This window comes from Mustela putorius, unplaced genomic scaffold (assembly GCF_011764305.1).
Source record: "Mustela putorius furo isolate JIRA1106 unplaced genomic scaffold, ASM1176430v1.1 tig00003896_pilon_pilon_pilon, whole genome shotgun sequence".
Taxonomy (NCBI): domain Eukaryota; kingdom Metazoa; phylum Chordata; class Mammalia; order Carnivora; family Mustelidae; genus Mustela; species Mustela putorius.
The window spans coordinates 14,782,901-14,784,263 of NW_025422045.1; the positions used below are offsets into that span (position 1 = coordinate 14,782,901).

Consider the following 1,363-nt stretch of genomic DNA (forward strand, 5'->3'; position numbering starts at 1 on the left):
TGTTAGGCATTCAAAAAATTGTTAGACTTTATTGTAAAAAAATGGTTCATATTTTATCTCTGTAATTTCTTAGACTGGATTTCTATCATGTCAAGAAAACATTTCAGATTTTCAATTTCATTTGTAAAGCAAGTAGATTATATTCCTCAAATTCATATAACTGGATATACCAATGTCCTAAATCTCAAAACTCTTCCATCCCTCTTTATTACTGTTATTATGCTGCCTGTATACTTTTTAATGATGCATGAAAATTCAGATACATAAATATAAGCAGAAATTGGAATCTCTAAGGAAGGACGTGAAACTGGGAAATGAAACCCATGCTTACTGACTGATCTCTGTTTCTCTCCTCTTCAGGTAACAAGATACAATCCTCCCAAAGTCAATGAATGAGACAAATCATTCCCGGGTAACCGAGTTTGTGTTGCTGGGGCTCTCTAATTCGCAGGAGCTCCAGCCTTTCTTGTTTCTCATATTTTCACTACTTTACCTAGCAATACTGCTGGGCAACTTTCTTATCATCCTCACTGTAACCTCAGATGCCCGCCTTCATACCCCCATGTACTTCCTGCTTGCGAACCTCTCTTTTATAGATATATGCGTTGCCTCTTTTGCTACCCCCAAAATGATTGCAGACTTTCTGGTTGAGCGCAAGACTATTTCGTTTGATGCCTGCCTGGCCCAGATTTTCTTTGTTCACCTTTTCACTGGCAGTGAAATGGTGCTCCTTGTATCCATGGCTTATGACCGTTACGTTGCTATATGCAAACCTCTCCACTACATGACAATAATGAGTCGCCGTGTGTGTATTATACTTGTTCTTATCTCCTGGCTCGTGGGGTTCATCCATACTACTAGCCAGTTGGCATTTACTGTTAACTTGCCTTTTTGTGGCCCAAATCAAGTAGACAGTTTTTTCTGTGACCTCCCTCTAGTGACAAAGCTGGCCTGCATAGACACTTATGTTGTCAGCCTACTTATAGTTGCAGATAGCGGCTTTCTTTCTATGAGCTCCTTTCTCCTCTTGGTTGTCTCCTACACTGTGATACTTATCACCGTCAGGAACCGCTCCTCTGCCAGCATGGCAAAGGCCCGTTCCACACTGACTGCTCATATCACTGTGGTCACATTGTTCTTTGGACCATGCATCTTCATCTACGTGTGGCCCTTTAGCAGTTATTCTGTTGACAAAGTCCTTGCTGTGTTTTACACCATCTTTACTCCCATCTTAAACCCAGTTATTTACACTCTAAGGAACAAAGAAGTGAAGGCAGCCATGTCAAAACTGAAGAGTCGGTACCTGAAGCCTAGTCAGGTTTCTACAGTCATAAGAAATGTTCTTTTCTGGGAAACAAAGTAA

At 40.8% G+C, this 1,363-nt stretch overlaps 1 protein-coding gene across 1 annotated transcript; it reads left to right on the forward strand.

The window, feature by feature from the left end:
* Positions 1–336: 336 nt before the first annotated feature.
* Positions 337–1,363, forward strand: LOC101693397 (olfactory receptor 4K15). Its single transcript, XM_004782138.3, has one exon. The coding sequence runs from the start codon at positions 389–391 to the stop codon at positions 1,361–1,363; it is 975 nt and encodes a 324-aa protein (XP_004782195.1). The 5' UTR covers positions 337–388.

Excerpts from the sequence above, each read along its gene's own strand:
- LOC101693397 (XM_004782138.3), top strand. The coding sequence starts at position 389 with ATGAATGAGACAAATCATTCCCGGGTAACCGAGTTTGTGTTGCTGGGG.